The 13,568-nt window shown below is 37.5% G+C and overlaps 1 protein-coding gene across 1 annotated transcript in view; it reads right to left on the reverse strand.

Annotated features, from left to right (window-relative positions):
* The window catches only part of RP1 (RP1 axonemal microtubule associated), a 179,519-nt gene that overhangs the window by 87,985 nt on the left and 77,966 nt on the right, over nucleotides 1-13,568 (reverse strand). The window contains exons 25-27 of the mRNA XM_074819124.1: nucleotides 12,560-12,785; nucleotides 2,648-2,802; nucleotides 1,938-2,016 (exon numbers count right to left, since the gene is read on the reverse strand). Of these exons, the coding sequence (XP_074675225.1) occupies nucleotides 1,938-2,016; nucleotides 2,648-2,802; nucleotides 12,560-12,785 (460 nt within the window). The remainder of the gene's footprint in view (nucleotides 1-1,937; nucleotides 2,017-2,647; nucleotides 2,803-12,559; nucleotides 12,786-13,568) is intronic.

Consider the following 13,568-nt stretch of genomic DNA (forward strand, 5'->3'; position numbering starts at 1 on the left):
GCAGTCTCTGTCCCATAGGGAGAGCTTGCCCAGGCAGTGCATGGAGTAAAATGGCATTTCCCCTTTAAGACTTCAGGCCCAGGGCACATTAGGACACTCTGCAAGCTTCTTCTGCCACCCTCCTATACCTCAGATGTGCTTTCATTGGAAGGAATCTACTAGCCTGGCCAAGATTTGCAATCAGACAGGTCACTTTGAAACAGGCCAAAAAAGATGAAAGGTGCTGCTCGTGTAAATGTACAGGTATGTGTGGAAGGTTTCTATGAAGGAGAAGGTTCTTTCAGCAGATAAGACATACCATCTAGTGACTCACACCTGCCCAATGCCAAAACCCTGCTATCTATGGCAAAATTCCATTTCTTTCCTCATTCACAGTGGCTGTAGGAGAAAAACTGTGCCCTACAGTCTAGGACTCCCAAAGAAAGCATATGTTCCATGATCCTTTCAAGACAGTCTCCAAATCAAGACTAAAGACCTTCTGCCATATCAGTCAGGCAAGTGATATAATTAGAAAAAAGGGCAGCCCCAACTCTAAAGGAACCCTCTTTCCTTCCTCTAAAACCCCAAAAGATTGGGTCTCTTGATGGCCTCTCTCCTGACTCACCATCCTTTTCCAGCTCTCAATTCCCCTGGTCACCTCAGGCCAGGCTCCTCTGGGGCTAGTTTTGGATACAGTTCAAAAGAGGTCTGTGAGATTTGCCTGTTCTGAGTAAAATGAACAATCATCTTAATTACCAAGGCATAAATTTTGTTATAGATAGAATTCAATCCATTGTCCTATTTAGATAATCCTCCAAAAAACACAGAATTTGAACTCCATTGTCAAAGAGCAGATTAAGATAGCTGAGTCCGGTTGCAGATTTGTAATGCTGATCCTGTGATACAGCTATGCTGCCTATTAAAGGAAAGATGAGAGAAGAAAGCATGGTACAGTGTCTTGGGGAAAAGAGTGAAGGTAGGCTCCACCACACTGCCTTCTGTGTTATGTCTTGGCCTACCAGGACATGAAACTCTCAGGTATGCAATCATCCATATTGCTGAAGGCGGCAAACTCTAGAGAACTACAAAGATACAAGAATCAAGCTGACACCCCATACCAAGGCTGCACTAATAAAGCTACTTCTGTAATAGTCACAAGTCTGCTCAGAGCCTTAGACAGTACAGACAGTCAGCAAGATGGGTGTTGCCTGGGGCCATTTCAGAACAGAGTAGGGTAAAAGTGCTTTTCTAATCTGGTAACAGTGTGGCCCTGAACTGCTTTAAAAATCCTTCTCTTCACTTAGCTTCTTCCTAGCTACTAATCTGCAAACATATTTGCAGTATTTACATCTTCAGTGCTATCTAGCTAGCTTTCTCTTCATTGACATCATTCCAGAGATGTACACCTCAAGGGCCTGTACCAAAAATGCATCTCATCACAAAATTCTCCTTTTTTCTGAAAAACCTACAAGCTGAATGCAATGTCACTCACTAGAGCAGCTCCGCATTGAATTTCACAAATCAAATAAATAACCAGATCTTCTACCATTGTCCAAAACAGCAGGGACATTGTGCTATAGCTACTCAAAATTTGTTTGGTAGTAAAGCAGGTGCTGAATATCTTTCATTCTGTTCTGCCAGTCTTCACTCTTTCCTAATGAAGGATTATTTTACTTGCATGAGCAACGTTTTCATGAGTTTTCTATATGCAAATAAATAGTGCTTTCTTATAAATAAACTTAAAAACAGAGTGGAATGACAGTATTTGACATTAAACTCATGTCCTTTTTGCTGTCCGTTATCATTGTTTTTCACCATCCCATCACAGTGTGAGGGAAGACTTTTTATCACTGCAAGACCTTCTGTCACATTTTGTATGAAGGATGCAATATAAATGAAGTACATTGTGTTTAAAAAGGACTTGAAAACAGATTGGTCTCTAGGAAGTTAAATCCTACCTGGACCAGCTCCATCATGGCTAATCAGAACTTTCTCCAAGTCTCCCAGTGAGACAGCCTTTATGCAGAAAATATCCATCTGTGGAACCATACAAGGAAAATGATAAAGGTCTTGAACACAGCTATTGCTTTGACTAAACCCCTAGAATAGGGGTTTTTTTTATTTTTTAGAACGAATAAAGGTGTCTTATATTGGTCCTGCCAGTCAGTGAGGATCTTTTAAAACTCTCTAAGGTGAATTACACCTTAGAATTACTCCACAGAGACAGCACTCGATTCCTGTGGCATGACACAATGATCGATTGCAAAGAATTATTTGGTCATCTCTACATTACATTTTTTAGCCCTATCTGCCTCACCAAGATTGGAAAGCATACTTGGGAATAAGGATTTAGAACCTAATTCTAAAATTCACAGTGATCTATTCAGGAGAACAAAAATGTTATTGTTACCATTTTATCTATATGTACAATATAATTAACCAAGAGTATTCAAATTATACTATCTAATGCTCTCATTAAATGATTGATCCAGCAGATAAAAATTATTCATATGATGTAACTCTGTAATTTTGAGTTAATAAAATACATGAGAAAATGGTAAACTAAGTGAATAAAATTTGTAAATAAAAATATATTTACACTTGAAGAAACAGTTTGCCAGCCATAATTTACTCTTATTGATCAGAAGAAGCATCGTTTTTACTTCACCTGTCCATGTCGAAATTTTACGTTATTATTCTTAGATCTATGGAGCTTCCTTTTGCCAGCATCTCCTCTTGTCCCAAAGAGGTTGATGTAAACATTAGAATCTGTTTCAGCACCAAGTTTAGCACCCGTGTATACATGGACCTCATACACCAACACTAGAAGAATAAAAAGTTTGATATTATCCTTGTAGTTTGCACATGATTCAAAAGCTTTTCCATCAAAATTTCGCCAGAAGACTCTACCAACTTTCAAGATTGGAAGTGGCAACAGCTATCCATGCATTTGTCACTTCACCTCACATACAAAGGTGGGCAAGCAGATGAATGAGCTCCTTCATCTATAAAAAGCAGACACTCAACTTGATTTTGAAGGTTTCAACATTTATCACTAGTGGATGCTTACACATTTAAAAACAGCTCTCAGTTAAAATATACCTACAACTTTTTAATGCCTTTCCTTCTATTATAGACCAAAGTATTACACACAAAAAATATACACTTATCTTCAAAGAATTCTGGAATATAATTCAGAGTTAATGTATTAACATATTTTGCAACACACTACTATCTTTCTAATTATCCAGATATGCAAACTTCTTTTTTAAAAAAAATTATTCATAGTAATCACATACTATTATATTTCATTTCAGTTTTCCTTATTATGACTTTATAAAAAAATTTCCTGTTTACATCGTCATGGCAATTTTTCCATGCGGTGTTTCTATTCTAGTCACAGCTGGCCATTTCTGCGGCTATGTAGTAGATCACGGAGGAGATTACTGTTTCATTAATGGGTAATTTTAATACTTCTTGGGAGTGAAGAAAGGTAGCAGAAACCCTAACAAACACAATTAAACACTACTTTTAAGAAGAAACTAAGATGAAAACAGAAAATGGTCACAAAATGCTTGAAACTAGACAATATTCTACAAAAACTAATTAAAATACTATTACTCTTAACCCACAACATAGCTAGTAGAATCTGACATTCCCATAAATTTTTAATTCACTGGACCTCAAGGCAGCTTATAAAACTCAAATATCATGTCATCTGCCATCATTAAAGAATAGATATTTCTGATTCCCAGTGGAGAAGCTAAACAAGTAGAAAAATAATACTGCAGGGGAAATAATACTTAAGGGAAAAAAATAGCCCCACATATATTAAAAGATAGGAAGGAAATGTTGATGGATAGACTGTATGCTTAACCAAATAAGGATATTTCTTTTCATCTGTATGAAATTATCCTAAACTGGCAAAGACAGTGTCTTCAACTCTTTATTATGACTATGACTCAAAATAGGAGTGTCCCTTGATCAGTTTTATTATTTTCTGTAACTCCAAGCATTCATTGCAGCTCTCACATCTATGCATTAGTGTACCAACACAGCCTGTGACATATAATTGATCTCAATAATACACACAGAATGTCCAAAATTTGTCAGAGCCTTATAAAAACTTGTTTCAAGGCTTTTAGCGTAAAAACATGATGTTAAAACAAATGATACATTTGAATGGCCATTAACAAAGATAAATAGTCCTGATAATTAGCATAATTGCATTATAATTAGCATATATCCAAATGACATTTTATATCATAACTCTTAGTATAATCATAACTGTGTTCAGATCAGCAGCAGGAGAATATAAGACAAACAAAAAACTGGCCAAAGGACAGAGGATAAGGGGTGACAGCAAATTATGAAAGGAAACATGCAACAAAGCAAAGAGCCACTGATCATGAAGGGGCAAAATCTTTCAGAGTGTGGAAGGAGAGAAGTCACGTTTCCAAAAGAAAACCTAACAATTATATTCTGTGACCATGCATTTGAATAATATGGCTGGACTACCCATGGAGCAAGATGCTGCAGATTAGTAACAGCAGGGACATATCAACATGAAGTCTGCTCCACGCTTTTACATTCTTACTTACATTCTCAGTTTTGAAAAAGCAAAATGTCTGTGGGAGCTAAGGAAAGGGTATAGACTGTTTATGTTACGACTGTTTATATACAAAGACAGGTATCTGTATTACTTACACCTACAAGTAATTTCCATGATCAAAACTGCAAAATTTAATTAACTACAAGCACAATTGTAAAGCATATTCAGATTTTTTCAGAAGCCCTTTAACAATAAATAATTACAAGAAGAAAATAGAAACAAGTTCTTTCATTTCTGGAGGGAGACCAAGCCAAATGGATTAAGCACAGGACACACCACAACAGAATGAGAGATAATTATAACACAACACAAAGATATTAACAGACAAATAAACTACAGTTCCTTTTCTAGCACTGTGCATCTCTCTGGTAACCAGAGAGATGATAAAGATCTAATCAAATACAGCTTTCTATTGCTACGAGCCTAAACAAATCAGTCTGAAGTAGAAAGCATGCACATGTTGAAATGTAAAGAACTGGAAAATATTTTCCATAGCTCCTCATGTCTATACATCTTTCACCATCTGGAAAATGTTAGGTCTGGCATTTATTTAGGCTACACATTCTGCATTATTTATAAAGGAACCTTCTTAACAAAAAGACTAGTTTGTGCTTTAAATTTTTGTCCAAATTAACAGTTCAGGCTGTTATATTAGGATAATAAATGGAATGTTCATTTCCCTTAACTTGAGTATATGTTACAATGCATTTTATAGGAAACATACAAAAAAATTAAGCAAGAAAAATATTCTCCAAACCATGCTGTACATGCCTACTTAGAACATGCCACTATGGGGAAACGCTTGGACATTCATATAAACATTCACTGAATAGACTGTGGAGGTTAAGACTTTTCTGTACAAATGGAAACCAAGGCACAGACCCACTTCAGTGGATGCAATTTTTTCAAACTTTGTCAAACAGCTCCTCTGGATTGCAGAACAGCTGTGAAAGGTGCTAGTGTTAATGGCTCCTGAGCTATAGATTGCTTAAATATAAGAACAAGAAGGGTGATGCCACTCTGTAATAGATAAGACAAGGTGCACCAGTAGTTTGATAAGCACAGGGGACAGATACAATCAAATCTGGAGAACGAACCTACCAGTTGAACATACTGCTGAGACAGCAAGACTCAAGATATGTGAAATTTGCCTGTTCATAACATTCTGTATATTGTTCACGAAACAGTTTTTTGTGTATAGAGTAAAATAAAAAGCCCCAAGAAAATATGTTCAGCCTCTGTGACTCTTGTTTAATTTCCTTTGAGAAACTGAACTACTCTAGGGGTCCAACTGCTGCCGCATCTGAAATGGAGACCTATATCACTGCAGTAAGAAAAAGCCATCCCAGAACTCTGAGAATTAGAACTCTATGGTCCAATCCTCTATTCTGTAGTAGTAATTTCATTTCACTATACACTGATTTAGTGAAATTATACCAGCTGAAAACTCAGGTAACAAAGCAGAGAGGTAGGCCTATAGGCAAAAAAAAAAAAAAAAAGGAAAGAAAAAGTTGAAAATTATATCATAAAAACAACCACTCAACAGAAGTCAGGAAATACTGTTTTGACATTATGAGGGACCTGTTAAGTGAGCATGACATGTGAGCATCTAGGCATCTGTCTAATGTGGGGCACTTCAAAGTAATAGAAGAAACATCTTGAAAAACACAGTAACTTTGGTAAAATATATAAGAGGATTAATTAACACAGAATAGCAGGAAACAGTCTCAGCTAGTACTCACTAAAAAAGAAAATGACCTTTCAGAAAATAAGTGATTGAAATCTTCAAATTTCTAACAGGGTAGCTTTAGATAAGCTCTATAATCAAACCAAAAACTTTGTGACATGGATGCATGGATGAAACAGTTGAAAAAAGGGAGGTAAAATGTTTTCTGGCAGAGGTGGGAAGCTTCTAAAAGGCTCCATGAAAGACAGATGTTAAAGCAGTATAATAACTATGTTGAAAAATGACATATCAAATTATATCAAAAATACTATAGGAGTCACTGAGCAGTCAAGTGTACAAGTACCAAATTTATACTTGCTCAGTCCATAAAAATGCTGCTACTGCTACCTCTTGAGATGTTATCATGAGGTTTCAGGTGGGTTTTTTAAGTCCCAACTCCAGCTTCTGTCAACTATTGATAACACGAGAACATGGACTACCTGCAATAAAGGGGAGAGAGAAAGGAAGCTTTGTTTCTCTTTTATGAAGAAAAGGTAACCTAAGAGCATACTAAGGGCAACAGAATGCAAGTCAGAGAACCCTTTTTTTCCAGACTTATTCTGGGCACATGAATCAGGTTTTCCAATATACAAAGTTGGTATACTCCTGATCATTCACCAGTGGCAAGAGTTAGTTTGGCCCCAGTCTGCAAGCACAATATATAATTCTCCTTTCCTTCTGAAGATGTGCAGAATTCAGTGACTTATGACATTTTCCGTTGGAAAATATAAGCAGTAAGGAAGCATTGCAGATTGCTTTTCATTAAAGACTAAATTAATATTTTTATGTGTCTTTTATCCTAAAAGAATTAAAGAAGAATTTATTGGTGACAATAAGAAAATTAAAATTTTCACTGCAGAAATATTGGTCATTTTCTTCTGATTTAGATAAACTACTGTCCCGTTGTTAGTTCTTTTCAAAGTAATTCTACTAAGAGAAAAGTACAGTCATTATTTTAAAATTCTGGTTAAGAGCAGAAGAAGTCAAGATAAATATACTTATCACTTATTACTCAAAGTACATGAGATAAGCTTCCTCCGCATTACAGCTGTCTGAGCCTAATGACACTGGTGTGCCTATAACAGCATATTAGTTTGAATCAAGAAGCTGAATCCCCTGGTTTGCCCTCCTCCTTTCTGGTTTGCAGCATGGAGTGGTTTCAGAGAAAAAAACTAGATTCTTTTTGGATGAAACTAAATCAAGGGATATGTTCCAGGAACACAATGACGATGATCTTGTCACAAATTGACAGTCAGTCCATGAGAACAGACTAGAACAAGCCCAGAGTAACTTTCCCCTAAACGCACATAATAAGGACATTGGACCCTTAGCTCATTGGATTTTTATCATCAACCACTTCACTGCGCAAATCCACTCCCATCAGGCTGCTAGTGTAAACAGACAAATTGGCCAAACACAAAACCTAGAGAGATGGTAAATGACATACAACATTAAAGCTGTCAAACTGTTTCTATTCAGTCCTCCCTTAATGATGGCGATCCAAGATATTAGAACAGAATTACACAGTACTGCTCCAGGTTCTGCCTTTTTTCCATATAACATGCCCGCTTGAAGGAAATGGTCATTTTGGTTTGATTTGTTAAATAGCAAGATTGAATCTCTGCCATGTGGTTTTATCACTTGGTATTTACTCCTTCAGTTCCACAAATAGTGTTTGCCATTTTGCCATGACAGAGACTAAAGATACAGATTGGTGCAGTGTTAAGGCTAAAAGGGAACAATTTCTTAATGGCTGACAGTGGTTAAGAGGGACTATCTTCCTCAGAAGTGGTGCACATATTATTTGAGAAGACATAAATACAAAACTCTATCAAGTGAAGACATTTCAATCAGAATTACAGTTCTCAGTTTTCTAATCTCCACTATTGCTATTTGGAGTAATATTCTAAAAAATATACATGAATATTCTTCAGAACATGTAAGAAAATTATCGGCTTTGAAGAAACACGGTTACTAATCAATTTTACAATAGGAAAGAGAATCTTGACTATTTACCTACATAGTTGGTGCCTTCTGAGTGATTAAATAGGGATACAAATTTTGTAGAGATAATGCTTGAGTCATTACCATGTGCTTTGGTCATCTTTTGCACTATTTCAGTGACTGGGCACATTCTAACCTTTCTGTATTTGCCTGCACATTAATCTAAGTGGAAAACTAAATCTTTTGAGCTGGATTTTTTCCTGACTCAGCCTCAATATTTGTCTTTTATCTCAAATCAGTACAGTTATTCCTTAATTATGTGAACAAGAACAGGGTAGAATTGCCCATTTATATTCTCATTCTGTTCACATAAACAGAACAGTAAGAAAATTCAACACTTCTTGTATCATGCATCCCTTTAGATCAAAATTTCAGCTATATCTGAAGACAATCCATGTAAGAATGTGTGATGAAGGTCTTCTGCACACTCACAAAGGAGCACAGACAGATGCTGGCAGGGTGGAGTCCAACTAACACCCATCTCTGGCTTCGCCCAGACCCATCACAGGTTCCATCAGCCCATCTCCACAAACACAGGGGCACAAGGGCAGGTGGGAACTCATATTAAGGACTCAGAGGAAGGAACACCCTCTCCCAGCCCATGCAGGGCTGTCCCAGGAGAGTCTCAGTCCCAGTATCCAGGCATGAAACCCATCAGGATGAGTCAATTCTGGAGTATCTATCGGACTGCTGGAGTTTGCTGCCTAGTCATGTGCAACACAATAGGGGACAGAGGGGAAGAGCATTTTGCGATTGCACAGGACTTATTATGGGACATTTAGGTGAGGAACAAAAGGCAGGGAAAGAGATGGATCTAGGTGATTTGGGCAGGAACAAGTGTGGGAAAACAGAAGGATCAGGGATCAAAAGGTCTGGACACAATTAATAGTTTGCTGGTTAGTATGATTAGCTGTGTCCTGCACCTGATCAGTGCAGTCTGTCCCATCTTGATAATCTGCTTTCTAACTTTTTCTGGGTGAAGGACTCTGTTCTCTCTGTGTGTATGTATGTGTTGATATGGGGTCTGAGTGCCAGCAACTGGACTGGGACCCAGTTGGGGTCCTGCATGACAGCAACTGGAGAAACTGGAGGGAGTGAAATTGTCAGCGAGTGGAGTGGGACCGGGGGTCAGAGGCCCATGCCTCTGAGTGTGAGACCGTATGAGCAGCTGACTGTTGGAGGGACTATGGGAGTCCCAGCCATCTACCAGAGAGACCATGGGGTACGGGTGTCTCTAGGGGTGAGACCTGCTGGGGTGTATGTGTGTCTCTAAGGGTGAGACAGCTCTGTGTGTGTGCATGTGTGTGTGAGATGGTCTGTACCAGCAGCTGGAGTGGGACTGGAGCCTCAGGGGCTCATATGCCCAGGTGCCAGGTCCTGGTTGGACCTGGGGCTGTGCAGCTACGGCAGCCTCACCTCCACCAGGCTTGCCAGATCTCATCTGATTCCTTTAACACTCTTATGTTGCCATGACGTTATAAAGCTAAGCCTTCCAAATAAAGCTTCTATATTATTTTCATTGAGTGACACTTCAGATTTAGCCAGTTCAGGACACAAATACTAATTTCCAATACCTATTACCTAGAAAATGGTTGAACAATTTTTCTTTGATTTTGTGCATCACAATGTAACTAGGGGATGAAACCAAATCAACAGCAACAAATAAACAATCCAATACTTGTGAAGTTTAGTAAACTAAAACCATCTAGAACTGCCAGAAAAAAGCAAGACTGGGTGGAAGAATCACATTAAAAAACAGGTTGAAGCAGACCTCCAGGGATAACCCAGTTCAATGGCACGCTCAATTCAGGGACAAATTCAAAGACAGATTGGGTGAAGTTTTTAAAATCTCCACGGCTGGGAAGTCAAAAGAGAAGATGGAATAGAATGAGAAAAAGAAGCCACAGACCTGGAAGTCTTGGCAATGGGGGAAAAATAAGAAAAGAAGGGAAGACAAAGGCAGACATACACTGGAGGCATAAGAAACCTGAGTTGTGTGTGAAAATTGAGACTGGTATGCTGGAGAGATTGAAAAAGAACTGAAATAATCACTTGGAGTAGGAGACCAGATTAGTGTCAGCTTTTTGAAGTGGCTGAGGGACAGTCAGAAAAACTAAGGGGATTTACCAAAGTGAGAAATTTGCGTGGAAAATAAGGGATTTCAGAGAGAAAGATAAAGAAAAGCTGACAGAATCAGGAAATAACTTAGGACTTTAAGAAGAGAAGCTAGAAAAAAGAAAGACAAGGAATCAAAAATCAGCTGCAAGGTGTTGGGTCCGTATTGGGTGCATAGTAGAGTTTCGCTGGAGAAACAGAGAAAAAGGATAAAGAAAACATTATTCTTTCTTCTAAGAGAGAACTTGAGTAGTAAAATAAGTGTTAAAGAACAGCAATTTAAAAAAGTGCCTTCTGAGCTTAGTTTATATTTGTTCACTTTGTTTAAACTTTCCAGCACATCACTTTTATAGTTAAGCAAATTTAATACCACTATAAGATACCAGATTGAATTGAAAGTACAGGATATATATTTGTTCTGGTGGAGAAAGTGACTTGATGTAGTTTGTCCAGTACTTGTAAGCAATTAGCTTTTAAATGGGAAATGCAAATGGGTAGCGTTTCATTTGCTCGTTCTTGTGTAACTAAATAGGAAATCCTTGGGAGGCCTTGCGAGTTTATATTGATATTCTATTTAAATGTGCCTAAAATCAATAATTAATTTGTAAAACTTAAAATTTCAGGAAATTTACAAATCCTTTCTAATGTATCTTTTCTTACAAACTTGAGACATATATTTTAATTAAGATAATGTTCCTGCAAAAGCAAGGAAAGATGCAGTAATATAATAAATAAAAAGTAAAAACGATGCTGTTTTAAACATATTCCCAGCCTTTGATAGAACTGACTTGATTTTTTACGTACAAGTATATAAATGGATTACACCTACCAGAATATTAGTACTTTTCTATAAATGGGCATTTCAGAGTGCATAATGCAGATCTGAGTTATTGATGTTGAATTAATTGTTCATACAACTAATTGGCTTCTGCACTATTTTTCTATTGCACCAGTATACGACATTTATGTCACTGAAAGAAGTGGCATATGGTACTGTGGTATATGTTAATGATCATAGGGCCTGGTTCATAATCCTCCATCCCAGGTTTTGAAATCTCTCATTGAAGTCACTAAATACTTCACAGAATAATTAACAAAATAAAAAAGATGAGAGGGGAAATGTGAGCTGGCACATATGTGTTTCTTAGTATCTTCTGGTCTCTGTAATAGAGATCGGTAGTCCCCTTTGGCATTAAAATCCATGGAAAACATTCACACATTGCCAGTCTTGATGGTTTTTCAGAGTATTATATTCTTTTGAGTTGAGTCTTTCACTTGTTTGATATTTTCTTCTGAAATGATTTGGTTGTCACTAAGTGCATTTTATGTTGAATCACTGATTTCCTTGCAATATTCACTGCTTCATTTTGAATACAGTTTTCCTGAATGATAGCACCTATCTATATAAAACCTACCACTGACAGACAGTATTGTCTATCAGCTGTATCATTGTCATTCTGTAAAGAGAATCCTACAAAAAAAAACTCCAACACTGTGCTAAATGATTATGCTGGCTCCCTATTCCTTTGTAGAGGCCCAGGACTTTTTAAATAATAACTTTATATGATGGGCTATTTCCTGCTTCACCTGAAGAGAACAAAGTGCGTCAAAGCTGTGCTAAACTTTGAAGTACCAAAGTGCCACCCTGCAGCTAACAATTTCTATATGAATAGCTGTGACTTGAGTCTGATTTGGAAAACACGTGTGTGATGACTCAGATTGTGGATTTCTGGTAAAGAATATTTTATGCAGTACAAGAACAATATCAAACTTGCTAAAAGGAACTCGATGTCACATGACATTACATACCTTGATAATGCCTTGATTTCCTGCCTGATGTTTTGCTCTAAAGAGTAGTATTTGCCAGTGATTTAGGGGCACTCTGAGAGACCAGGAATTTTATAGGGGTAAGATGCCCTGGTCACCACTATTATTCTGATTTGGGGGAGGAAAGGGGTAAAATGATCACTTCCTGCTTCTGTGGAACTAGAAAGTATCTGGATGTATCTGTTTCATGGCTATGCTGGCTTTTGGATGGTCTGCCCTGGAAGAAACATGAAAAGCTGTCATATACTCACAGGATATGGCTAGTGAACACATGATCTAAAATACTGAGCACCTACATGGCAAAAGCTCCTTTGCAGGGTTTCTTATTGCCACTTCTCTCCATGTATCACCTTCACCCTTGTCTTCTGCAAGCCAGCACTCTATGGGGAGACAAATCTCTTCATCAGAGAGAGGGCCTACTCTTTCAAGTCTGACTTCCTCCAGGTACCAACTGGGATCATTTCCAGTGTTGTCATGGCCAATGCGGATTTTATACAGCTGCCCAAGATCTCTGAGATTAATCTGTAATGACAAAAAAAAAAAATCACAGATTTTAATAAGTTATAATGTTGTCTTTTAGCAATCCTCTTACACTGGGTTTGCAAGCTAAATGTAGAGTTAACATAACTAGAATAATGGGGTTTTTTAGAAAATGAAGCCTTAATATACAATGAATCCCAGAGCAATCAAGTAAAAGCATATGGAGCAGTCTGCAAGCATAATTTTATTGACTTCAGTACCATATTATTTAAAGTGACTAAAGGGTTCAAACAATTCAGTCTGGTTTTAGATCTCTTGACAGAATCCAGTTTGTAGTGTTATATTGAAAATCTCTATTTCTATAGACAAATACGTTAACAAGCAGAAGTACCTTCAGTCATTGCTGCATAAAATAATATATTTTGCAGTCCATACAGTTACATCAGCAGAGTCCCATTAACAATTCCTACCCTTCTCAGTCTTCCATGGCCCACTTTTCTCTTTGTCTTCTATTTTTATGTGCATTGGTGTCAGGGTTAACTGTTTCTGTAAGTTCTCTATTACAGCACCATGGCTGCAAAAGTAACATTCAGTTTCATATGGAAATAGCCTTTCTGATAGAACTGCAATAAATGGCCATGCAAAAAAGAAAGGATGAGTTCCAGGACTAAAGCATCACTCTGGAAATCAGGAAACTAGATTCTATTCCTGGATCTGCTTTATGCTTCCTGAGAAACATTACATAATTCACAAGTCCTCTTGGCTTCACTTTCTTAACTATACAAGGACAACACTTACATGTTTCTCCCAGCGACACTGCAAAGC

Source organism: Strix aluco, chromosome 1, assembly GCF_031877795.1.
Source record: "Strix aluco isolate bStrAlu1 chromosome 1, bStrAlu1.hap1, whole genome shotgun sequence".
In the NCBI taxonomy this organism is placed as follows: Eukaryota; Metazoa; Chordata; class Aves; order Strigiformes; family Strigidae; genus Strix; species Strix aluco.